Source organism: Drosophila persimilis, unplaced genomic scaffold, assembly GCF_003286085.1.
Source record: "Drosophila persimilis strain 14011-0111.01,24,50 unplaced genomic scaffold, DperRS2 tig00003933-arrow-pilon, whole genome shotgun sequence".
NCBI lineage: Eukaryota > Metazoa > Arthropoda > Insecta > Diptera > Drosophilidae > Drosophila > Drosophila persimilis.
The window spans coordinates 1433951-1460186 of NW_020825706.1; the positions used below are offsets into that span (position 1 = coordinate 1433951).

Sequence of the window (26236 nt, forward strand, 5' to 3'; positions counted from 1 at the left end):
GCCCCTTGGTGATGTCTCACTATGATAAGGCAAAAATGTACACGTACATACACTGCAAGAAAGAACAAGGGCAGTCTGTGTTTTGTCTGTCTGCCGGCCGTGCACTGACCTACTCAATTTATGCTGCTTCTCTCTCTCTCTCTCTCTATCTCTCTCTGTGTGCCCCCTAGGCATACAGTGCGTTGCAACAGATGTTTTTGTGTGATTATCTCAAAAGGAAGTTCCGTTTAAATTACTGCCGGAGATGGTCTAGAAAGATGGCTTTAAAGCGAAAGTTTTGAATTCATAGAAATAATTGAAGGAATTCCATAATTATTTGACTTCTGGTTTGATATTTCCAAACCATAAACTGGGTGTTTCTGAACCTCCTTAAGAGCTTTCCCCTCGAATAAAAAGGGGTTATTTCCACTGTTATTCCTAGGTTTCCTTCTAGTACCCCACATGCCGACCTTTTCTCTCATATTTGTCATCCCTTTGCCCCCTTTCACCATCCATCCATCCTCGCACACATTTGTCGTCATATTTACTTTTGATTTATGCAGCGTTTGCTCCAGTCCTCATCTGTGGCTCTCTCTCTCTCTCTCTCTCTCTTTGTGTGTGCTGTGTGTTTTATTGTGTAAACATTTGCATTATGTTAAATAAACCCCAAAAGTACGAGTATTTTGACAATATCGAGATATTATTTGCATTGCCAGCCCAAAAAAAAAAAAAAAACAATAACCTCAACATTCAACAACATTCAAATGCAGGGCAAATATTTGTGTGCTACTTATACGAGGTAGTACTTATACGAGAAGTAGCTCTTTTCTCTGCTGTGCTCTCTCCACTTTTAGCCCATTTTGATGGCTAATTCTATGAGTACTTACTTCTGTACTTCTTTGTCTGTCTTTTGTATTACAACTACTTTTTACAGACAATCTAGTTTGATTTCATTTTGGACCTCTTCTCCCACTTTCTGTAGATCTTCTACTTCGATTTCTATTACCTAAGAAACTTCTATTTTTTGTGAAGACTTGATCTTTGTTTTAATAGATCTGAAGAGCATTAGAGATGTACATTACTTCCACTTATTCTCGTTTCCCTTTCCTTTACATCATCGCAAGCTCTTCTACGTGTCTTCTACTACATATCTTCTTCCTAAATCTCTTCTATTTCTGCCTCCACCAGATTTTAAATCTCTGCCTCTTCTTCTATTTTATCCTTAAATTCTTATACGACATCTTATACGATTATTTATACGAAGTCTATTACTTTTACTCATTTATGTATAACTCTTCTTATACATCATCTTATACATCTTCAACTACTGTTTCTAATACCGCCTCATACAAATTTTGTAGACCTCGTCTTATACTTCCTTTAGTCCCACTTATACTACTTCTTATTCGTTATCGTTTTATTCGTTTTATCGTTATTCTCATAGTGCCTCTTTTACTTCGTCTTATACTTTGCCGTATACTTCTTCTGATACTACTTTTTCTTGTGCATACTCTTATACCTCTTCTTATATTACTTTTTGGTATACCTACTGGTATACATACTTTCAAACTTCATATTATACTTCATCTTAAAATTTATCTTTTACTTCGTCTTTATCTTATACTCAGTGCTTTGTTTCGTCTTACACTACATCTTATTTTTCATCTTATCATTGCTCTTATATTTTGTCTTAACTTTGTCTTATACTCAATCTCATTCTTTATTGTATACGAAATCATATATTTCCGCTTATACTCCATCTTATACTTAATGGTATATTACTTGTTATACTTCATCGTGTACTCCATGTTATACTTCATATTATCCTCACTCTTATATTTCATCTTATACTCACTCTTTTATCTCTTCTTATTTTTACTCATATACATCTTCTTATCTTTATCTTTACTCTTGTACTACACCTTATACTTACTCTTATATTTACTCTTATACTTATTTTTCTACCCCCAACTCTAATATTTATACCGCTGATTCTTCTTATACCTCATTTCTAACCATATTTTTCCCTTATTTGCTCTGCTCGATTTTGCAGTACGAACTGATTCGCCAACATAGCCAGCTACCAGGACCTGTTGGGCAGCCATCATCAACTGCTCATAGCCGCCACAGCCGCAGCCACCGTCGCCGCTGCCGCAGTCGAGCCGCAACTGCCGCAATTGACGACGACGCCATCCACAGCCACCATCATACCCATAATAACCAATAACCAGACCCAGAATCAGAGCCACAACAACACCAACACAAACACAACAACAACAAACAACAACAACCAGCAGGCGGTGTTCGAAAAAGCCATCACCATTTCGTCGATTGCGATTAAACGCAGGCCGACGCTGCCGCAGACGCCAGCAAGTGCCCCACAGGTGTTGTCGCCGTCGCCGAAACGCCAGTGTGCCGCCGCCGTCTCAGTGCTGCCCGTGACAGTTCCTGTGCCCGTGCCCGTGTCCGTGCAACCCCTGCAGCCCGTGCAAGTCCCAGTGCCAGCCAGCGCCCTCAAAGGACACCATCTGGGAAATCATCTGGGAAATCACATTGGAAGCCATCTTGGGAGCCAGCTGCAGCAGCACCCCCACCATCCGCACCACCAGCTGAGCTTCGCCCATCCCACACAGTTTGCGGCCGCCGTTGCCGCCCACCACCAGCAGCAGGCCCAGCAGCAGGCGCAACAGCAGCAGGTGCAACAGCAACAGGTTGCGTACGCAGTAGCGGCAGCACAGCAGCCACAGCTGCAACACCAGCAGCAACAGCAGCAGCAGGCGCAGCAGCAGGCACAGCAAGTGCAACAGCAGCAGCAGCGTCTGGCACAGTTCAATCAAGCGGCAGCCGCTGCCTTGCTCAACCAGCACTTGCAACACTCGGCGGCAGTGCACCAACAGCAGGTGGTGCAACAGCAACAGCAACAGGCAGCAGCAGCACAGCAGATCCAACAGCAACAGCAGCAGCAGCAACAACAGTCGCTGGCCCACTACTACAGGCACCAGCCGTACGTGCAACAGCAACAGCACATTCTGCTGAGTGGCAACAGCAGCAGCAGCAGCAAACAGATCGCCAGCAACAGCAGCAGCCAACAGCAGCAACAACAACAACAACAACAGCCCGCACCAGCACCAGCAGCCGTTGCCGTTGCAGTTGCAGCAGCGACACCAGCAACAGCCACCGTTGCCGCTGTACCCACGAGCGGCGGCAGCAGCAGTTTGCCGGACAGCCCCGCCCACGAATCGCACTCGCACGAATCGAACTCTGCCACGGCCTCAGCGCCAACGACACCCTCGCCGGCCGGCAGTGCCACAACAGCAGCCACCACAACAGTTGCAACAGCGTCAGGAGGCGTCAGCGACAGCAACAACAACGCCGCCATAATGGAAAATCAAATGGCACTCGCCCCGTTGGGACTCTCGCAGAGCATGGACTCCGTTAATACGGCCAGCAACGAGGAAGAGGTGAGTGACAGACGACAGTGCCATTTTTCCCTTTTAGCCACTAAAGAAAAACAGAAGAGAAAAGAGTTTCCCTGCTACAAAAGTGACAGCTTGGGGAATACTTTCCACAGCAGAAAACTCCAGTCAAATGTAGAATTTGGGGCCAAAAAATTTACATTTTCATGAGGAAAAATGCAAATTATCTCGGGGACTGGGCCTATTTTTTTTCTTACTCAAAAAAGTTTCACAAAAGTCACAAAAGATTCCATTCATTCCTATGGATATGTGTGTATGCATTTGTATAGGCACATTTGTATAGATACATATTGTATAGCTACATTTATTTGGGTAGAGCCTTTCGTTTAGGGGACCATTTTTTTTAAAGTGATTTTTTTCAAAGAACAAAAATTATTCCTTGAGAAAAAAATATTTGATATCATAATTTGAGAGGAAAAAAATTATTTTCATAAGTAAAAAATATATTTATAGACGGATTAAGGAAAAAAAATTTTTTTTACTTATGAAAATAATTTTTTCTTTAATCAATAATACAACAAAATATGATACAAATAATTATATGATTAAGGAAAAAAATAATTTTTGTCCTTAATCAATCTATGAAATAAAGTACCATATAAAATATATTTTATATATATCTTGCCTATTTTTGAATATGAATCATTTATCGCTTTAAAAAATCCCTTATCCGTCTAAAATCAATTTTCTTTAAAGATATTTTTCACTTACCTCAAAAGAAGAGAGATCTTTCCATAGATTTTGGTTCATTTCAGATCCTAAATCTTTTTAAAACTATTTTTGGTAGAATTTCCCATCAAATATGACCTGCAGGGAGAAATTAAATTTTATTAATTACAAAATAAGTGCATTTTGCTCTCTTTAAATAGAAATATAAATCATCCCTTCATTTCCTTAATTCATATATAATTTCTACGTTCAGCGTATGAAGAAAAATTCTCGTGAATTAAATCCAAAAATAAAGAAAATCCTTGGAAATAAATCCAAAAATAAAGAAATTTCGCTTGAAATAAATCCCTCAAAGGGTGAAAGGCTTTCGCCCCCCTCGATTCGGTTTCATTTGTTCGGTAAAGACTTTCGCTTGATTTTCTGAAAATATAATGATCGATATGTCGAGTGGTTGTACGCCTGCATTTCATTCACTCTCGCCCGCCCACACTCGAATCCGCACGAAGCACTCATGTCATTCCTCCCTGGCTCTCTTTCTGTGCCCCAAAGTGCGCGCTACATCAACTGGCAGCTCGGGCATAAGATTTTTATTCCATCGCCTTTTGTTTTTTCCTGTTTTTTCTTTTTTTTTCGGGGGCAGGATTCCTGCTGCTTTATGAAGCCAAAGGCTAGGCTAAGGGCAGGGGTTCTGCACTCGTGTAAGTGGCATGTGCAACCGGAGGATGCTGATGGCTGTTGCTGCCGCTGCCTCTGCCGCCTCTGCTGCTGTTGTTGTTGCTTACATTTTGATTATGCGCCTTGTCTTATGCTACACATATTTCACGCTGCTTCTGCCTCACGCCTTGCCCCTGCCTTCTGTCCTTTCATATTTCTTTCGGCATCACGGCGGCGGCCTCGTGTGGAGCTCTTTGCCACGCGTAATCCACGCGGCACGTGCCCTGCATGCCCCCCTCCCCCCCCCCCCCCGCAAACTACATTGCGTTTCGCTGCGTTGCCTTCATGTCAAGTGGGATACGTGGCCTTACATGCCCCTCTTCCCTCATGCCCTGCCCCCTAAAAATCCAAGCGATGCGTTAAATTTGATTTCATCCTTGATAAAAAGGTTGCCTCCTTCTTCTACTTTTTTCCTCGATTATGAATTTTTTCTTTACTTTGAGCGCGTGATTTTGGAAAATTTAAAAAGCGAGAAAAAAGCAAAGAGAGAAGAGTCTAAGCGAAAGACTTGGAGTCGCTGCAACATTTCCATCTTCTGCCGAATGCAATCCTTAAAGAGGTGTCCTCCTCCTCCATCCTTCTTCTTCTGTGGAAAATGCATTCCATTCTCGTAACTCCTTTTGCGCATTAAAAATGCATCAATCACATGAGGGGGGAAACCCTTTACCATCAAAAAGAAAGTAAAGTGCAAAAGAGATAAACTTTCTCCTTAGTAAAAATGTGAAATACTTCTGACTGGCACAGGTCCTAAATTAATCAAAAAAAATATATACGAAGGCAATTTTCGAGTGGAAAAAACCTGAGATAAAAGATGAGATTGCGAAGGTAAAGGATACGGGGAAAATGGTATGGGTATCAAGGTGAGAAGAGTGCATAAAAATGGTGGAGAAAACTACGGGAATGTGGTATGAAAATTTTAAAAAAAGTATCTACAAAATACTTGGAGAAATGGAACTTGCAAGTAGAGTTCGGAAATGTATAGATTGTTATCGACTATTATCAAAAATTATCGATTTCATTGACCAATATTTTTTAGACTAAAATTATTGCTAAATGTCTTCGATAACCGACGATAATTATCGATATCATTAACCAAAATATTTCGATATACATTATTATCGAATGTTTCCGATAACTACCGATTAGTATCGATAACTAACGAGTATTATCAATAACTAGCGATTATTATGTATCCCATTCAAAAATGTAGATTAATTATTACCCCATTTGATGACTAATATACAAAATAACCGATAAAAAGTAGTATTTAATTCTACCATTAACTACCAACCAATATCGACTGTTATCGATACCGATTACTAAAATTAAAACTAATTATTATTTAATTTTGGCAATGTCTAACTTATATCACGATTTATTATAATGAAATTTTGGCAATATCCATCTATATTGATAATAAATTGAGCTAAATTTTGACCAAATTGTATCGCTCACTATCGATAGAAAGCTTTATGATTATATATCAGTTAAGCGGCTATTATCGATATCGATAAATTATATAGAAACAAGTTTTTATTGAATTTAAGCCATGCCTATGAAAAGTTTCGATATAGAAAACCAATACTGAACAGTTAATATGAAAAGCTATCGATTACTATCGATAGAAATCTTTTTGATTGGCTGGCAAGCTGTTGAAAGACAGAGGATGATAGAAACTGAGGAGAGCTCAAGGGCACCGCGATGTTTTGTGTGAAATCTACAGGAAAAAGATACTCCAACTCGAAAAAAAAGATATGCAGGGATGCATTATAGAGAGTGCTACAAAGAGAGAGGGTGGGGGGCGGTGTGTATATGAATTTGAGTCGTTGAACTGCAGCCAGCAGCCTGCAGCCTGATTCTTCTTCCATCTCTGACTCTCCCTCTAGCCCTGATTCTCTCTGTCTCTGCCTCATCACTCTCTATCTCTCTCTCTCCCTTTCTCTCTCTCTGTCTCATTTTTTCTTTGCTCTATTCATTCACACTGAGACTGCAGTGAGACTTCATTTGTATTTATGAGTATTCATTCCTGCACCCATACTGCCACCTGTCTTGGCCTCTTGTGCCACACTCCACATGTGGCATGTATATGTGTTTGTGTGTTTGTGTGTGGCTGTTGCATGAATTATTGATAAGTCAATTAAAAAAGTATGACAGCGACTGATGGTTGGTAAATATTTTACACAGGCCGAAAACTCAAGAAGGGATACACTCCTGAGAGGGTGGGGAGAGAGAGTACTGGACTGACAGCTTGATTCCAGGTGGTATATGGGCATATCCCTTGGATGTTTGCTTGTCATCTGCAGCAGCCAGCCGCAGCAGTGCAACATATTGCTTTTCTTTCATTTTAAACGGTTTTGATGTGGCAAGAAAGGCAATTCCCCCTGCCTTGCTTAGAGGCGGCTTTAAGTGACCAGAAAATAGGGGGGCACACACACAGCAGGGGCCATCGAGCAGTCAAGTGTGTGCATCGTGCCATGTCAAATCCACAGTGTGTTGGTGTGTTTGTGCAACATGCAATCGAGTAGCACTGTGCCCCCTCCCCGCAGTGCCCCCCGCTCCATCCTCTCGACAAACTTTGTGGCATCACGTCCTGCCAGTGCCACAGTGGCCCCTGCCTTTGTTTAAATGCAAAATGTGAAAATATATAGAAATAAACTTAATAAAACTTGTCACACAGCGACAGACGGACAGAGAGAGAGAGATGTGTCCTGTTGCCTCTCGAGGCACAACCTTCTGTGACATCACATCCTCCTGGCAGCAGCAGCAGCAGCAGAAAGAGAGCAGTTGCGCACAATTAAACTTTTAACTTTTTGGAATTTGCTTACCCCTCAGAGAAGACCTCAAAGGATGCAAGGACCTACACGTCTAGATATTCCACATTTTTGTCAGGCTGCCGGCTGCTGCACTCAACGGAAATTGCCATGTGCCAAAATGGCAGGCCACCCCCCACCCTCCACCCTCCCGCCTGCCACTCATTTTCCTACCCCATTTTCCTTCCTCTTCCCCCCTCCCTCTGTGCTGTCTGTGGGACAGCTTTTCTAGTTGTAGTTTTTCTTGGCTCATTTTTTTCAATTTGCTTATTTATTTGCTTGCGAAATGCAAATAAAATAAGGCCCCGGATCCCCCCCAAAAAAGTTGGGAAAAACTTTTGTTAGTGCTTTTGGCCGCAAACTGTTGCTCTCCCTCACACAGGCGCTGTCTCGCCCTCTCCCTCTCTCTCTTCGTATCTATAAATAAAAAACCAAAGCTTTTTGGACCAATGAATTTTTGTTGCTAAACAATTCGCACGCCTCGCCAAAGAGCGATCTCTGTTTTCCCATTTCCCATTTCAACTCTTTCCTCTCTCTCCCTCTCTCCCTCTCTCGCTCTGCGGGAAAGCCAAATGTCAACCGTATTGTATGGGTATTTTATTTACTTTTGCTTTACATTTGCATTTTCCCCCCCTCCACCTGTCGTTGGGGAGGGGGTTTTTCCCATTTTTTGACAAGGCTTTTAAGCCCCTGACATCAATGCAGTTCCACACAAATTGCTTTACGTGGTCCGACAAAAAAAGAGGAGGAAAATGTCCGGTGCAAAAATTCCATTTCCAATTTCGGCTACCTGAAACAGTCTCCTTTTCTCCAAGTCCTTGAGCGCCATTAGCCAAGTGGCACCCCCTTGAGTTTGGGGTTAAAAAAAAAACAAAAAAAAAACAAAAACTGAAAAAAAAGTGCCAAGAAGTTGGCTTTTCTTTCGCCATTTGGTGGCTTAATTCAATTTGCGTTTAAGACAATTTTTGGCACTAAATGAAATTATTAAAAGGTTCCAACAGGAAGGAAGGAAAGTGGAAGTGGAAGTGGAAGTAGACTCCACTCTCTCTCTCTCTCACTCCCTCTCTCTGTCGCTGAAGATGTTATCGGAAATAATTTGTGTTAAACTAAAGCGACAAAATCAAATTGCAAGCCGATGAAAGATAGTCAAGGACCAAGGACCCCGAACAGGCAGTAACAAAAACGAGTTTAGTGAGAGAGAAAATAGAGAACTGCCGTTAAGCTAAGTGATGCACTGAGCAAAAAGGGGGGAGATTGGAGATAGGCACAATAGACATTTATCCATAATATTAAGTTTTTCAATCGATAACATTCGCTAGTAATCGATAAGCCTAACATTATTGTTAGTCCCTTATTTAAATGTAAATATATAGACATTACACTCCATAATCCGTCCGATGTCGATATTAATCGATATAACTTGATCAAATTCTTAAATAATAGCAAAATTGTTATCGATTTTTTACTAAATACAATAATATAGCTAAGATATCGATAGTACTCCATATTAATCAACATTAATCCGTGTGGATATTTGTTTTGATGTCCATAATAATCGAAGTACTCGATGGCATTCGTAAATAACAGAAACATGGTTATCGATAATTCATTAAATTAATTCATCTAGATAAGTAATCGATAGTACCAAATAATAATCGTTTCGATAATGGTAATCGACCATAATCTTGGCGATGTTTTGGTTTCGATAATAGTCGATATTACTCGATGAAAAACAACATGGTAATCGATTACCGAATAAATATGACAGCATCTAGATAAGATATCGATAGTACTGCATACTAATCGAAAATAATCCATGTGTATATCTGTTTCGATGTCGATAATAATCGATAACATCGATCGGTAGAATTAGTAAATAACAGCAACATGGTTACCGATTACCTATGAAATATTACTGCATCTGGATAAGATAACAATAGTACTCCAAAAAAATCGACCATCATCTTTGTGGATAATTGTCTTGCGACAAATAGCCGATAGTACCGATAGCATTCATTAATGACAACAACGTGATTATCGATTTCCGATATCATCTGGATATTACTCAATAATAATCGTTTCGATTAGATTCAATAACAATCTATATCAAGAATGGTTTTGTGATCGATAACGATAACATTACATATTAGTCCAAATTGACATATCGATAATAATCGATAATTTATGTAAAAATTCGTTAATAATCTATATAACTATTAATTTGATGTGGGATCATCAATCTATAGGATATTGACACCAATACAACAGTGTTTGAAACGATATTTTGCCCTCTTCGGGTTCCTAGTTCTTAGACATCGATAAATATTCGATAAAATGACATTCGATACCACTTTTTGAAGCCTCTAAGCTCCCATTTCAATGAATTTCCCTAGATTTCTATGACCCGTTTCTTTCTCCCAGTGTTTCACACTTTCCCAAGGTTTTCGTATAATTTTCAGCGGCTTTTGGTGGAGAGAAGTTCGCCTTATCCCTGCACTCTCATCGGAATGGTTTCGACCTTTTGGCGATTGTCAGGGGGGAGTGGATGGGTGGTGGGGCGGAGGGGGCGAAATGTGCTACGTGACTGTTGGCAGGTGTCTCTGATTACACTTCAATTAATAAAACAAACGCCATGCCACACAGATCAGTGCTCATATGACAGTTTCCTCTCTCACCGCCCCCCTCTCCTCCTCCTCTTTCTCTGGTGGTCTCTCATTATGCATTTAACATGCATTAACCTACCGCCGGTGTGTAATGCAATTAAAAATGCCAACAGAACACATAAATTACTCGCTTAAATAATGCAGAAATTAATAAGTTGCTGGCCCAGCCATAACTTTTAATTACCTCATATGCGTAGGAGGGAGAGAGAGAGAGAGAAAGAGAGGGGGAGAGCTCTGATGAAGATGAAAAGTGCAGCCAGCCAGCCAGCCAGCCGCCATGAACTCTGACATCAAACTGCAGGAACCTGCTCTTTGCTCTCCTTTGGGCTTCTCGTTTAATAACGTGCTCAAAGCCCCCATCCCAACACCAACCCCAACCCCCCGGGGGTCCTCCCACGGACATCGTAAACTGGTGAAGGCTCTTGCCTTCTTTTGGAGATTTTCTGTCGCTCATTACAAACGGGGACGGATATGGCACCCACGAGAATGATTCCATGCGAAGCAGGGTGCCCCTTAAAACTCATTAGCCCTGTTTCTCTCTCTCTCTCTCTCTCTCTCTCCATCTGTCTCTGTCTCTAACTCGGTTTTTCCCTGTCTCTGTCCCAGGTTTTCCTTGTCTCTGTCTTGGTTTTTCCTTGTTTATGCGTGGCCATCAAATCGACAGAACATGCAAACGCCTCATAAACGTAGACAGAGAGAAAGAGAGACTCCAACCATCAAGAAAAATGCCAAGAAAAAAGATAGACAGAAAGAAAAGCAAGTAATTAAAGCACAATAAAAATGGTTTTCATCTAAGGAGTAGGAAATAATGCGGATAGTCTTTTGGGGGTTAAAAACAAGATTTAGATTGATGCGAAGGGTGAAGGGTCACGAGTATTAGGATAAAGTAGGGTTACTACAATTATGAAGATTAATTGCTGGCTAGAAAGTGCTTAAATTTTAGCAAGTGATAATTTCAGAACATTTGAGAAACCCTTTATTTACAATTAACCTAATTTTTAGGACAAAATGCCCTCTATAGGGAGGGTTTTTATTTTGTTGTTTAAAAAGAAAACAGATTAAGAAATAAGGTTATTATATTTTAATTTTTTTATTATTTATTTATTATAATTTATATTTATTTATATTTTTTTATAATATGTACATATTTATATATATTATAATATATATTATATTATATTTATAAATTTATTTTTATTTATTATAATTAGGATTGTATTTTGTATTTTTGATTATAAAATAATATCACTGATACAAATTATTGTGTTTGCTGTTACTGTTAGAGCAACTTATACAACAGTCACAGAAAAATTACAATGATTTACAAAAATAAAAAAAAATTCGTGTCAGATGAATTTGGATGAGAATATTATTTGGTTCAATTATCTGTCCAGGTTTTCTAGAATAAGTAATCGATATTCAATGAATATTAGATACAACGATAGCTGGCTCGATAAATGTATCTGGCTTAGATTCAATGTTGCTGAGTCTGAGCAGAGACTGAGCGAGAGAAAGCGTCTCAGATGAGCATGTTGCAGGTGTTGGTCAAGAGGATCACAAGAGAAGAGAGGAGGTCGAGGCGCCGCTTCATATTTATGAGGCTCCGACATGTAAATATATATTCCTAGAATCTAAAGATTTCCCATGGAATTATGTGGAAATTTGTATGGAAATTATGGGATTTAATATGCCATCCTTTAATTCCTACAAAGGTCTCTTTCTTTCCAAAGAAAAAGACACCCGTACCGATTTTTTTTTAAAGGAAATCTCTCATTAAATTTCTAAGACTTGAGAGGGTACTTTATAGTCATTCATTCAGACCGTTTAAAAGCCTTAAGGATATTCTTTTAAAGTTATATAGCCTATAAGCTATACAAGGAACACACAAGGGAAAAAAAATAAAAAACAATTATCTCTTCAAAAACATTTAAATTCTCCACTAAAAATATCTTACACCTCTTGAAAAATATCCCTCCATAAAATATATTTCTCCCCAGGTTTCCTTTCTTTACAATTGAATTAAAACGTTTTTCTCAATTGCATCCTAAGAAAATGCATAGCTTTTCCAAGCATAAAAATGCCACCTCTTTAGATGCATCGCTCTTTTCTCACTATTTTTTTCTCTCTCTGTCTTCTCTATTCATTGCACATTTCTTAATATTTTTGCCGTATTTTTCTTTGTTACCCATAAATATTTTTGGCAAATTTCCCATTTCCCGACGTGTTACAAAATGTAGCTCTTTAAAGCAGATCTTTCTTCCTCTACATTCGCTCTCTCTTTACCCTTTCCATTCTTATTTTCTTCCTCTTTTTATCTCTCATACAATAAATAAGGACACGAGTGTAAACACACGCAATATGTGTAGAAGAAATGTTGCTGACAATTGCAACAATTTCCGGTGTTGGTCAGCAGTCAGCAGTGGGGTTTCCCCCCACTTCCATCAACCCTTGGCCCCCCCTGCTGACCCCCTGCTGCCCCCTTTTCCGCTTCATATGCATTGCGACATCTGCTGTCTGCTGCCATTTTTATGATTATTATAAGTTGTGTTTTTTTTCCTTGCCTTTTTTCTGTTGGAGGTGTGGTGGCAGGATTTTTTCTTTTTGGTGTGGAAAATTTTACTTAGTATTTTTCCTGCTTCGTGATGTTCCTGGTTCCTGTTCCTGTTGCTGCTGCCGTTTTTCTTTCTTTCTGTTGTGTCATCATCGACACGCAAGTCAAACAAATCACCAAACAAATAAGTGCAAAAGGACCATCATTTTGGTGGGTCCCCCCGCAACGGTGGCGGGGCACTGGGTGGGGTAACGGTAAATGAAAAGATTCAAAGAGGACCTGCCCCTGCCCCTGTCTTTCGGGTAAACAAAAAATCGTGACTAGGCCGCAGAACAACAAAGAAAACAGAAAACAGAAACAAATATATGATGTGCCTCTCTTTAGTGTTTTTTCGGCGAGAGAGAGAGAAGGGTATGATGATTTTTTAGTAGGTTTTGGCAAATGATAGTCTTCCTTAGAAGGTAGAAAATATATATAGGATTTACAAGGATATTTTCAGTATATTTTCTTAAAGGTTTTTATTATGGAGAAAGAGGTAGCATCTCTTTTATTATTTCAGGATATTATTAAGAGATTCCATGAAGATAGTATGTTGCTTTTTTTAGCAGAAATTTGTAGAGGTTGTTCGTGTTCCAAGCTATTCCTATCGCTGTAGATCTATAAAAATCTCTAGCATTTTAAGTTCATAAGAAAATTATATAAATTTCAGAAATCCTGAAACCAACATTCTCTAAAAACCTAAATCATATTTTTTGTTAAGATAACTAGCAAAAAATAGTTTGAAATTAATAAAAAAAATATTTATAAAAAAGTACATAAAAAAAAAAAATTTTTTTTTAAATTTATAAAAAAAGTACAAATAAAAATCAAAAACTAACAAAACTCTATACTAAAAGAACAAATTATTTTCTCTAAAAAATAATAAATAACACCCAAAAAATATTAATAGAAAAATCCTACCAAAAAACACTTAAAAAATATAATCAGCAACATTTAAAATACAAATCAAATACTTATAAAATCCTATAATAAAAAACCAAACAATTTGCACTTAAAAATAATAGATAAATAAGTTTAAAAATACAAATAAACTTATAAAAAAATCGTATAAAAAAATTAATTAAAAAAAGAATACATAAAAGAATCAAATAATATCCCAAACGTATAAAAAGCCTCTAACGAAAATATAGAAGCAAATGAACAAACTAAAAACCCAAGAAAAAAGGTAATTGCTGTTCAAATTAAAAAAGTATATTAAAAATAAATATTTAAAAAAAAGTAAAAAATGTTAATAAATAAAAATGAATTCCGAAAAATACTAATAAAATCCTGGCATAAACCTCTTAAAAAAATAGAGTATCGAATGCCCTTCAAGGGTATACAAAATGTCGGTTCCTCTCCACTAGTTATTCTCTTGTTTTACCTACAATTTATGGTCAAGAGGAGACGACAACCCACCCACCCACCACAGCCTTGACCGCCTGCTTATTTTTTACGTGGAATAATTGAAGTTTCATTTGAGTTGTCGTCTTGTGTTGTTATTTCTCTTGTTTGTTGTTGTTGTTGTTGTTCTTTTGTAAAAAAGGTGCATGACACAACAAACAGGAGGTGGCAAAAGTGGAAGTTTCTGCGGTCAGAGAGAGAGGGAGAGAGAGAGAGAGAGAGGGGGGGGGGGGGGGGGGAAAAAGGTTAAGCTCAATTAAATATTGATAGAATTCGTTTGGGGACGAACGTGGCAATGTGGGGGGAGGGGAAGGGGGTTTGCATCAAGGTCCCATCAATTGAAAAATTTATAAGCAGCCAGGGAAAAATTTAATTTACAAACAGAGCAGAATCTCTCTCTCTCTCTCTCTCTCTGCGGTTGAAAAAGGGCTTCTAGAGGTTTATGCTCCTTTATGTCATTCGTTCGATATAAAAGTGTTTTATTTATCAAAAAATGTAATTAAAATAATCTTCAGGTGTAAAGGTATAAATTTACAAGGGATTTTCCACTTTATTTTGTTTCATTTTTCAGTAGAAAAACTTTTTCCGAAGGTAAAACCTTTCACTCCTTTTTTCCTTCCTTCCCCTCTCCTTTTCGCTAGTCCTGTTAGCCTCAATCCCTATTTGTTAGTTCTTTTATTTATTTTCACTCAAATTGTAAATTTCCCCAATCCAAGAAGTGACCAAAAATGGGGACGGTTCGGGGTCTGTTCCCTCCTGCGTTAATGTGCTGCCGCCACATGTTGCCCCTTAATGTGCTGACAGCACGCAATCAGAGAAAAGAGCCGAGTCAAAGACAAATGACAATGCCACATGCCACATGGCTGGCCTGGCTCACTCCGGCTGCTATTTGGCCAGTTTCCGCTCGAGTTCCTTGGAGAATGCCCCGCCCCCCACATCCCACAGAAATTCGTGCTTTTGGAGGCCTTCATTAGAGAGGCACTGCCCCACTGGTAACCATCGGCGTTCAAGCCAAAAATTCTGTTAATTCTACATAATCCTCCACTCTGGTTGGCGATCCTTGAAAACTTGTTTAATCCTGTGGGGCATCCTTGAAAAAAACTTAAAGTTTTGCTACGTTTCGTTTCGTTTCGGTTTATTGAAATTTTTTCTGGCTGTTGTTCGGTTGGGAGTCAATCATAAAATATGAAATTTACACACCCCAATAGACACACGCCCTCGCAACAGCCACACCCACACACACACGCACACCCACAACCACAGCCATGCACGTATGTATATGTGCCCACAATTACCCTGCAGCTGCACTCAATCTCTCACGGAATTCTCACACGAACGCGTCAAGAGCCCAGGGAGGAGAGGGGGAGGGCGGTGTGCAAGGGTAAAGTACTGCTGCTGCTGCTGTTGGGTGGGGTGGGGTGGGGCAGGGTAGGCAGCGGCAACGGCAGAGGCAGCAACCATTTGAGCGGAAACCGGAAATCAACTTTAGGGCGCCTTTTGTTTATGCGATTTTATTTTTCCCCTTCGCTCCCCCCTCCCCTTGCCACACACTTCAACCAACAACAATATGCACTTGCATCAAACAGCAGCAGCAACAAGAAAAGAACAAAAACAAAAAAAAACCCACAACAAAACCCCAGAAAGCCCTCAGAGCCACAGCGATCGAATCGTTGGATACCCTGTAACAGATATTTCCTTTCTGATTTTTCAAACATCAGCCAAAAATCAAAATACCCTCCCCCCAAGCACCCCCTCTACCAAGGGTAGCCGAAAAAAAAATCATAGCACAGCTTTAGGGGCCACCAGCCATCAGTCGTCGAAACGCAGCCTTTTTTTTTTCGTTTTTTTCCATTTTTTTTGCGCTCTATGGTTCTTATTTGTTTAGCATGCAAGAGGGCGTGGGGCGGGGTGGGGGCAGGCGCCCATGGAGTATGGTTTTTGCTGTCCTTTAGATTTTCACACACAGCTTTTGATGTTTTATGCAGCGCCAAAGAGAGAGAATATCACGCTGTCACGATGGAAGGGACCACAGCTTTAACGGGGGGAATCCCCACCCCACCGCACATCAATAAAAAACAAAAAAAAAAGAAAAAATAAAGAAAAACAGGAAAAAACTTTAAAATAAAAAGTAAAATCGGATTAAAATTGTAAATAAAAATTACAAAAATATAAATAGAAAGGATTAAAAGATTTAATAGCTAGTGCGAGGCCTAAGGAGAGGGTGATAGGAATCTCTGAATTAAGAGAAAAAATAGATCATTAAATAAATTTTTAAGAAATATCTGGAGAAAAATACAACAAAACTGCCAAAAATTTGCTTAGGTTTTTGCTTCCTTTTAGTTTTTTTGTTACAGAAAAGTATACAAATATTTTTGAAAAATATTCCATCTCAAAAAGTAGTTCTCAAGAAAATCCAAAAATTAACCAAGGAAAAAGGATGCCCCTTTCAAAGATTTTCCCCTTATTACCACTACGTTTTAGCCTCTTTTAGGGTATATTTTAGACACCTTTAAATACCCACGAAAGGACGTAGCTATGCTCCCATAGATATTGATTCTTTTCGATGATTCATTCCTACAAAAAAAAAACACCCGCCCGCCAGAAATTATCTTCTCCTTTTCCCAATAAATAAACTGCCTTTCTATACCAAAAAAAAAAAAAAAAAGTGGTGTAAGAAAGAGGGACGGCGGAAACGCCCAGCTGATTTAACAAATTAAAGGGAGAAACAGAACTGCTCCTTTCTTCCGAAGGGCGCCCCAAAGCGATGTCTCGACATGGGCCCCCACCGCCGGTGGCCAGGGTCTGGGAAAATTGCTCCATTAAATTGCCCAAAGTGCGTAAATCATTTAGCAGGCAAGTGTTCCTTGCATAGGTTCATTTACCTAGAGGAACAGGAAAAGGAGTGCCACCGGGTATCGTGTGGCAGCGTCAGCGGCAGCAGAATGGGGCACAGAAAAGTGGATTCATTCCTTTTGGACGGGGACTGCTGCTGTTCCTGCTGCTGCTCCACTTTGCCACTTGGCTTGGAACTTTTTTGCACTGGCGCTGGGTGCTGCAACAAAGCTGCAAAAAACTTCATTGAAGCGCTGCCCCAACAAACAACAAAAGCAACAACAACAAAAAGAATCTCGAGTAAAAATGGTCAAAAACCATTGAAGCATGATTTTAATGGGTGTGTAAAGGATGTGGGGGGAGGGGGCCGGGGTGTGGCATGCGGCATGGGGTAGCCATGTAGCTGGGGGTAAGCAATTCATTTAATTTGCGTGCCATGTAAGGGGGGGTAGAGTATTATGCTGCTCCTTCCAAGCCGAGGAATGAAGGGGCAGGCGCCTGTCCACTGTGGGTGTGTGTGTGTGTCCTTTGTGCAAGGGTCCGTCGAACTAGTTCGAATTAAAGTTCGTTTTTGTTGAATAATTAATGCTAAAAAGGGAGAAATTCTTTTAATTATTTCAGTTAATAGCGCCCTGCAACATGATTACCGACAAAAGGTTTAGTTTTGGAATATTTATAGAAAAATACCAGAAAATACCAGAACATACTAAAGAAAAATACCAGACAATACTAACACAATTTCGGAAAACATCAGAAAATACCATAAGATACTAGAAAATATCGGAAAACTAAATAAAATACTAGAAAAATTGCAGAGATTCGAAAAAAGCAGTAAAAATACTAGAAAATACCACAAAATACTAAATAAAAATACCAGAATATACAAGAAAAAAACTCGAGAATACATTAAAACCAGTACATATATCTGAATATATCACGAAATACTAGAAAATATCATAAAATGCAAGAACACTGACAGAAAAATACCGGAAAAATTATAAAACTACTAGCAAACTACCAGAAATGACTTAAAATACGAGAAAATACTTATAAGAAATTTTTTAAATTTTTACAAAATACCAGAAAGTAATAGAAAATACCGGTAATTATTAAAACACTTTTTAAAAATACCAGAAATTACGAAATATACCTGAAACTAGACAAATAACAGACCGTACTAGAAAATAACACATCATCTTAAGGAAAATGCCTTAAATGACTGTAAATAACTATAAAGTACTAGAAAAAGACCAAAAAAACTATAAATACAGTAAAATACCAGATGGAACTTCTAAAAAAAAAGCAATTCTAAAAAAGCAAACCAGTTCTCTGCCTCCAACTCAACTTTGAACCAGTTCATTCGCCATAGGTTGCCCCAAGAGCGAACATTCATCATTCCATTCCATTCCTTATCGACTTAATGTCGTTAAATTCAAACCATTTCCACATCCCTTTGAAAAACCACTGTACATCCATTCATTCATCCAGGCCTACAGGAAGGCGGACCATCCCAACCGCCATCCCCCCAAAAGCTGTACGCCATAGAAACCTGAGACCTGCGGAAACTCCCTCGAAACCCCAGACACCCCCACCCGCACACCCTTTGCGTAAACATAATTTTCTTTTCCGCCTATTTACGTCACAAAAGACGAACCAGGAAGGCGGTGGCGGTGGCGGCGACGGCGGCCGCACCGCAGCAAAGGCGGCAAATAAGAAAGGAATCGTTCTACTTAATTTCACCGAGCACAAAAAAAAATAGAAGAAAAGGCCATCAAAAAGAGGGAGCAAAAAGCAATACTTACATATAGAAAACATCATCGAGGAGCAGCATTCGTGAATGAATGGGGCATTGTGTTTGGCGGGCGCATGAATGGCGGAAAAGCCATTTTGAAGGGCCCATTGGCAATCTGTAAGCTCAAATTGTCCTCCCGGTCAACATTGAGGGTTAAGTGTGTGGCGGGCAGGGCGGGGAGGGCTGTGTTGCCTGTTGATTCAGCAAAATTTGAGAAGGGAATTCCCATAGAATTTCATTTTAGGATAAATTATGGTTTTTTCTTTATCACTTGGGAAAGTTTTTAAATAAATAAAAAATATCACTAAAACCAAAAAATGTTAGAAAAAATACCAGAAAATACAATTAATACCATTACCTTCTGAAAATACTACAAAACACCCGAAAATAATAGGAAAAATACCATTTATGATAGACTTTAGCTATCTGAAAATACTTCAAAATACCAGAAAATACTAGTTAATTTTAAAATAAGCCAGAACATAACATAAGGAAAGAAATACTAAAAAGCACCAGAAAATACCAAATAATTACCAAAATACACGAAAATACCAGAAACCAGTTGAGAAGGTTTTTAAAAATTTCTGAAACTAGAAAAATCAGCGCAAAGTCCAGGAAATACTCAACAAAATTCTAGAAAATACTGTTAACCAGAAAGTACTATAATAATAATGCAACTTCTGAAAATTGCGCAAAACATTCCATACAACCAATTTGTGCACTTAAAAATACACCACTAATACCAATTCCTTTACTCTTTTTTTATCATTACAGGTATGTGGTGCTTTATCTATTTTCGTGTATCTACCATCCAAAAAACGTATCTTCATCATTCCACACGCAAGTACAAAATTATAATGTCGCTGGGGTTACGCTTGGAATATCATTGATAAAAGCGCAAAAAAAGTCAATCAAATGCTCATTAGCTGACACTGAAATTTGGGTCATGAAATGTCCATTTAGGAAAACGTATAAAAAAAAAAAATCGCTTACACACAGAAATTATACAGATCCGATAGCAGCAGCAGCAGCAGCACTCCCCCAATATCGTACGAGTACGTATATAATCCCCAACTGAAAATCAAATATGCATGGGAACATAATGGAGGGAGCGCAGAGGAGCAGAGGGGATAGGAGAGATGAGCGCTAGATGGCTTCGATAGTCGCTGAAGCGGTCAGCCAGCAGTTGACGTGCACGCTCGTAATTACAGTCCAAAATGACGGCGGCCCTCTTTAGAACCCCTCCGCACTCCCTGCTGCCTTATTCAGCATGCAAAATTTTCAATTGTATGGCGGGAGGAGGCGGTTCAGGCGACCCACACACAATGTCGCTCTCTGCCCGTCGCTGGCGTTGTGGCGTTGTCGTTTGTCGCATGTGCAATTTGGCGAAAACTAAATTGTTCTATTGTATTTAAGTTAATTACTCATACTAATGCTAATTTGTGTCTCGTCTCGTCTCGTCTCGTCGTTGACAATTGTCATGAGTGCCGGACGCACACACACACAAACACACACACACACACGCTCAGAGAGAAACAAACGATAAAGATGGTGCTGTGTCCCTTGTGATTACTAAATGAAGTTGTGTGCGTTTGCGTTTTTGTTTAATGATCATGCATTGCGTTTTTGCCCATAACACGATCTAAGCCACATGCTAGAGTGCGTTTTGGTAGTACAAAAGGGTTAAGGGAGTTGCATTTTATGTGATTTATGGAGAAAGTGGCATTTATTCAGGGATAGATTGATTTTAAATGCAAGTTCCGAACTAGTCCTGGAAAAATAGCCGAATATACTAGAATATTACCAGAGCATATTATGGAAATACCAGGAAACATAGGAAAATATAAGGTATATATATTTCAAAAAAAAATACTGAAAACTACTAAACTATAATCAAGACACTATATAAACGAAAAAGAATAATGATAATTTTCAGAAAATACAAGAAACTGTAATAACACAAATTTGCTCCATAAAATACTTTTATAAAGTCTACAAAATATTTGTTGAAAAAATACTAGAAAAATACCAGAAAATACGCTAAATACAGTTAGAAAGTTACCAGAAAATACTAGAAAATTAGCAGTAAAATATCAGAACAAAATACTACACCACAATATTCAGGGTAAATTTTTGTGATAGAAATATTAAAAAATTATATTTTGGGAAGTGTCGAATATAGTGTATAGGTTATAGAATATCCGCTAGTATACATCAGTAATCATTCGATTACCAAGTTTTCCCACTTCCTAGCCAACCATCAGTATTTATTATGGAATTTAAACGTCTTAAAGAATGATCTTTACTAACGAAGGCATCATGTGATCTATCTTAACGACCTAACCTCGGATTCACGCACTTTTTTATGGCAGTGAAACGTACTGTACAAGCACACAGATTTTGTTTGTACTCGTAACGTTCTTCCCAGAGCAATAAAAACCAAAGGAAAAAAAAAACCCAACACCAACCGCAGCTAATTTCCCATGGATAAATACATTTATATAATCGTACACCCACCCATAATATTCTATATATATATATATGTATCTGTTCCATCAGCTAACCTTCACGGTTCGTCGCATTTTCAACAACAAACAAAAAAAAAAAAAAACCGACAAAAAAGTGTCCAAATGTCTCTCCAGAGTTGATTGTTTTATTTACGACTCTCTTGGCTTAATGCTTTTGACAAATTAGAGGCAACAACGAGTGCGGGGCAGCAACAGCAACAGCTAAAGCAACAACAACAATTAGCCGAGTGCCAACATCCACAAAAATACAGGAAGTTAATGGCATTTCGTTGCTTCGTGGCAGTTACAGAAAGAAAATGTCTAAAAAATGTTTGTAGCAAATGAAAAATAATAACTTGTTATATATATATAAAAAAAAAAATACGTACGTTTATAATTTGTATTGTATGTACATTCAAATGCGGTTTAGGCTATGGGGATTTGAGGTGTTGGATCATATTACCGACAGAAAGAGAGATGGAAAGGGCGACTTATGCAAGCAGACTCTTACCACAAAAGCTACCTTACCCCCAAAAGAGTTGCTCAATAATATCCAATTACCCCACACAAACACACACACACATATGTGCCTATGTCTTGGCCACGCCCCAGGGCCTCAGGCCCCACACTCAAGTTACCCATCGAATGCCGAATGGAAAGCCGTATTGCCAGCCCAAGCCGCCAAAAACCACAATCCAAGCACCACTCCATGCCACACCACACCACAATTCTCCTCCAACAATTGGATTGCTGATGCGATGGGGCTGATGCGATGGTGTAATGAGAGCTAATGAAATAATAAATATTAATCAGGCGCCAGGGCGCTTTCGAGTTTTTGCCTTTGATTTGTTTCCAAAAAGTTGGTGCGCCTTTTAATGGGATTTTGAATGGGTGCGGGTATAAGAGTTTTATAAGAATTTTATAGCATTATTCATATGTGAAATTATCCCAATTAATTGTGTATAAGAGTTTACTTGAGGCAAACCTCTCCAAATATTTTTGTGGATCACTTTTCTTTGCGAAATATACTCGATTGATTTTATAGAAGAGTTTTATAAGATTATTACTTGATTTAAACGTTTTAGTATATTTTGTATAAGAGGTGTATAAGAGATTAATTCGTTAAATCTGCAGAAGAGTGTGAGTATTATAGGAGTAGTGCAAGTGTTTTCCTGTAATGAAATCATCTGAAATAATTTTGTATAAGAGTTGTATAAGAACCGTATAAGAATTTTCTTTCTGAGAATTTTGTTGTCTCAATTTATTTTGTATAAAAGTTGTATAAGAGTCATATACGATTTTTATTTTTGTAAAATCATCCCAAATGATTTTTTATAAGAGTTGTATAAGCGTTGCATATCAGCTTAGTTCGTAAAATCATATAAAAGTGGTTTAGAAGTCGTGCAAGATTTTTCCTATCTTGAAATCATCTCAAATGACTTTTTATAAGAGTGGTATAAGAGTCGTATACGAGTTTTATTCCCATGAAATCATATCAAATGATTTTGCATACGCCTGAGCCTGAGCTGAATTTGTATAAGAGTAGCCATAGCAAAGGTGTACAAAAATCGTATAAGAGTGATATTAAAGTTTTCCCTTCGAAAAATTAACTCAATGGTTGGCCCAACCTTTACTTAAAATAATTAAAAGAAACGACCCTGGACCATGTAATCTTTCCCACAAAACCATCCATCAATCAGTCAATCAATCAATCAATTAAAGCCAACCCCCCACCCATTTCTAGGCACCATTTAAAATATTTAATTACTAAATGTACACATTACAAAATTGCAAAGAAATCTTTACACAACTTTCACCTCAGCAAATAAATTCCTTCTCTTTCCAAAACAAAAACGAAAAAAACAATAGATTTTGCAAAAATAAAACCCACAAATTATATGCGTTTGCTGTATTGTTGCACAAATTAAACAACAAAATGATTTTCAATTAAATTTCGAGACCGCAACACATGGTAAAGGGGGGGGGATGTTGCAATTGTTTTCATTTATTTACGGATTGGAATTTTATTGATTGATTGGAGGCCGCAATTAAACGCAAATATTTTAATATTCTTGTTAGTTTTTTTTTTATTATTGAAGAGAGAGATGATCAAAAATTCTGTAGGCCCCACGTTTTTTTTTTTAAGATGGTGTAAAGTGGATTTGCATGACCATTTGAATGCCAAATTCTTGTCTCCATTCCCAATCCCATTCCCTTTCTTCCTTCCTTACTTGTTGCTTGGGCACATAATTAAATATTTCATTTGAAATCCTGCTGCTACCATCTTCTGCTCTGCTCTGCTGTGCTCTGTTGTTGGGGCATCTGCCTGTCATTTGGTTAACAAATTACTTTACACGCTAAGAGGCAGAGACAGAGGCAGCAGCAGGAGGCATACAAGAGGCAGAGACAGAGGCAGCAGCAGGAGGCATACAAGAGGCTGAAGCAGAGGCTGAGGCAGCAAAAATATTCAGATACAGAAGGCACAAAACTCCCAGGCAGATTGCCCAGTTTTTGATAAATCTCTTGCGCGTAGTGGCAAAAAAAGGGAAGGAGGAGCCGGTGGGTCCCAGGCAGACACTTTCATCAAGTTTATCGCGGCAATTTCATCTGATGACTGACTAGGCAAAAGATAGAGAGAGAGAATCTCCGTCTGCTGGCTAAAGGAAAAGTTGAGTGGCAGTTTTGCCATTGCCAAACTATAAACCATAGAGAGACCATAGTTTTTCTTTGATAAGAGATTTCTTTTCCCCCGCCTGGCCATCTAATCAGAAAGTCATTTTGGTAAATGGCCCCGTTAATAGCAGCAGGCTGTAAATGGTCTCTGGTTTAAGGACAGCTGTTGCCTCTAATGTCCCGACTTAAAGCCCCCGAAAACTTTTGCTTAAGCAACTTTCATCCTCTAAAGCCAATTTGTCAACAGGAAAAACTCCTAGGCACTCGAACAGACAGGAAATGAGTTGCAAGTATAAGAGTTAAGTGGGCGGGGGGAAGGGAACTTTTAAGCCTTGGAGTTTTCGGTTATGGCTGGGTTCAAAGTCAAACTTTAAGTCTGAGAAAGCCGCTGGAAAATGCTCATTAAAATCGTCACCCGTCCCCCGCTTGCCCGCCAGCCTTATTTTTGATGTGCAGATAATTTTCCAAACCAAATGTGTGGTTACATCATTAGCGTGTGTGTGTGTGTGTGTGTGTGGCAGTAATAAATTTATTAGTACCAACCCCCACCACCCCTTCATTCCTTGCCACCAAATGATGCATGGCAATGTAGATGCTGCTTGCTGCCTGCCCCTGGACCATATATCAAGAGAACGAGCGACAGGGACAGAGCAAACAAAAGGAGAGCCTGCCGTGCAGTTCCTTGAACTTTTCCATGTAGACAAAATTATTTAGAGGTGGATGAAAAAACCGAGTGGCAGTGGCAGTGGCAGGGTCCCTCCTGTCCCGTGTCTGACATTTTAATGAGCTTCACGATATTAATCTTTGCTGGCGACAGGTGTTCCCACTTTCATCAGAGCGATGTGTGTGCTTCTGGTGGGGTTTTCCTACTCAAACAGAAATTTTCATTGGTTTACTTCTCAAACACAGAGAATTTTCCAACTGACAAACAATTAAAAAGCAATTTGAAGCCTAAGCCTGAGAATATTCTTCTTTCATGGGCCCTAAAATTTAAGATTTAAAGCAAGTCATCTCTCTCTCTTTTCCACCTAATGGAAAGTTCGCGTAATTTGTCAGCAGACCATAAAAATATACACACATAAAAAAAAAAAAAGAAATGTGGAAAAGCAGCAAGAAAAAGTAAGGGAAAATATACTCGTACAGAATTTGTATCCACATTCATTTTGCATATGCGAAAAGTGCAGTTGGCAGAAAAATGTTAACTGGTTGACAGGGCAAACACACACACACACACGGCAGCAGGGGGGTGGGGGGAGGGGCACAGAGGCACTACCTGCCATTGGGGTTAAAGTTTATTTGCAGGGTCACGCCTTCCAAGCGCCGCTGACTATCCCCGACTTTCTGTCTGTCTGTCTGGCCTTTTTTTCTGCTACTGCGGCTTTTAATTAACGCCAGGCAAATATCATCATCATATTATACCATGGACGATGGGGCATGGGGCATGGGCCATGGCGGAAGGGGGTATCGTGATTCTTTTGCAGTGAAGAGAAGCATTTCGTACCCTGGAATGGATTTAGCCCTATGTATATTATTGATAGGAATCAATAATGTAAGAATGTATACTTTCTAAAAACATTCTAACATTTAAACAAAAATTAAAGTTTCACGTGTTATATTATCAATCAGAAAAAGTACGGAAAACTACTCAAAAAATACTAAAAATAGTATAAAAATACTAAAGAATACCATATAAAACACAGAAAAATATATACAAAATACTAATAAAAAATATTATCGAAAATACTAAAAATAAAAATAACATCCAAACGCAAAACGTATTAAGCAAAAAAGACAAATAAAAAATGTAAATAAAATAGCTGATTAGATAGCTGATAGATAAAAAAATACCAAAATATTGTTTAAAAAAAATGCACATAAAATACTAAAAATATAAAACGAATAAAAAAATATATACAAAATAAATAAATATATAAAAAAAAAGATAAAAAAAGATAAATAGATAAAAAATATATTAAAAATAAAAAAAAATATATTAAAAAATTCCATAAAAAATACTAAAATTACTAACAGACGTATCACTTAAAATACTTAAAAGTAATACTAAGTTCGTTTTTATAAGAAGGACAATATTTCCGAAATTAAGAAAAGAGAGCTCATAAATATCGA

At 38.5% G+C, this 26236-nt stretch overlaps 1 protein-coding gene across 1 annotated transcript in view; it reads left to right on the top strand.

Annotated features, from left to right (window-relative positions):
• Window positions 1-2042: 2042 nt before the first annotated feature.
• LOC6594254 (protein couch potato) overlaps window positions 2043-26236 on the top strand; it is a gene marked incomplete at its 5' end in the record, with an annotated part of 73768 nt that continues 49574 nt past the window's right edge. Inside the window, 3 exon segments of the mRNA XM_026994517.1 lie at window positions 2043-2756; window positions 2796-3063; window positions 3115-3440. Of these exon segments, the coding sequence (XP_026850318.1) occupies window positions 2043-2756; window positions 2796-3063; window positions 3115-3440 (1308 nt within the window).